Source organism: Buceros rhinoceros, unplaced genomic scaffold, assembly GCF_000710305.1.
Source record: "Buceros rhinoceros silvestris isolate BGI_N320 unplaced genomic scaffold, ASM71030v1 scaffold25893, whole genome shotgun sequence".
Lineage (NCBI taxonomy): Eukaryota > Metazoa > Chordata > Aves > Bucerotiformes > Bucerotidae > Buceros > Buceros rhinoceros.
Window position 1 is genome coordinate 10,696 of NW_010402273.1, and position 1,060 is coordinate 11,755.

Here is a 1,060-nt window from a genome sequence, read left to right on the forward strand (position 1 = left end):
ATGATTTTTAGAAATCTAGTCTGAAAAATCTAGATAAAATTCTATTTATGCCTTTCCTCTTTTGCTCTGAAAGAGCTGAGCCTTAGGGAGAGGTCCCGGATTGAGGTGCTAGATTCAGGGGGGTGGTTCTGGGTAAATATTTTTATGGTATTTTCATTTTTTTTCTTTTGAGCAGAAAATGCTTTGCAGATGGCTGATACCACGGCACTAGCTAATGAAGCCACGGGTGTGTTTTTCCTTTCTTTGTCAGGACCCATCATGTCTGACAAACCAGATTTTGCAGAAATTGAAACATTTGACAAGACCAAGCTGAAGAAGACAGAAACCAGAGAGAAAAATCCATTGCCCACTAAAGAAAGTAAGTGCTTATGAGGCGGTTTGAACTACCAGCAGCAAGGACACAATCTGTGTTGCAGTTCATATGCAAGATGAATACTAATCACAGGATTACAGGCTCAAACTCATCCCTGACTTTAAATGGGGATAATACTAAGACTAGTACTCTATACCGGGCTTCCAAGGATACGAGTAGTTACAACCGATGGCGCGTTTTGTCTCAAAAATCCTTTCTGATGGGATTGCTCTTGCTTCTGCTGAAAGCAAGACCATTTTTTTTGCTCTTCGCAGATAACAGGATCAAAGTATTTGTAATTACCATGTTATCAGCCTCTTTGGAGGCGCAGGGGAACCCTTGCATGTCCCTGGCAGGCCAGGCAGCACCCCCAGAAGGTGCCTGGGCTCTGGGTTTAACATGTTATCAGGCAGATAGCAGAGGCTGCTGCCCCCCACTGGCACCTGCTATCAGCCCTGGCCAGCAGAGCTCCAAGCCCCTTCCCTGGGAGTGAGGCTGCAAGAGAAACCCATCATCATCATCCTCATCTAACAGGCAGTCTTCCTCAGCAAAGCACCCCCCTGCTTTCCTCGCTCAGGGTCTCCTCCGCACACGCACCGTGATGGGCAGCCAGGTGAGGGTTGTGACTCACAGTCCGCTTTGAAAATGAAAATGGTGTTTCTCTGCATTTGCACCAGCCTGCGCGAGTAGTTTCTCTCCGAAGAGCGT

At 46.8% G+C, this 1,060-nt stretch overlaps 1 protein-coding gene across 1 annotated transcript in view; it reads left to right on the top strand.

Annotated features, from left to right (window-relative positions):
* The first annotated feature begins 258 nt into the window (after window positions 1-258).
* TMSB4X (thymosin beta 4, X-linked) overlaps window positions 259-1,060 on the top strand; it is a 1,232-nt gene continuing 430 nt past the window's right edge. Inside the window, exon 1 of the mRNA XM_010132589.1 lies at window positions 259-358. Within this exon, the coding sequence (XP_010130891.1) occupies window positions 259-358 (100 nt within the window). The remainder of the gene's footprint in view (window positions 359-1,060) is intronic.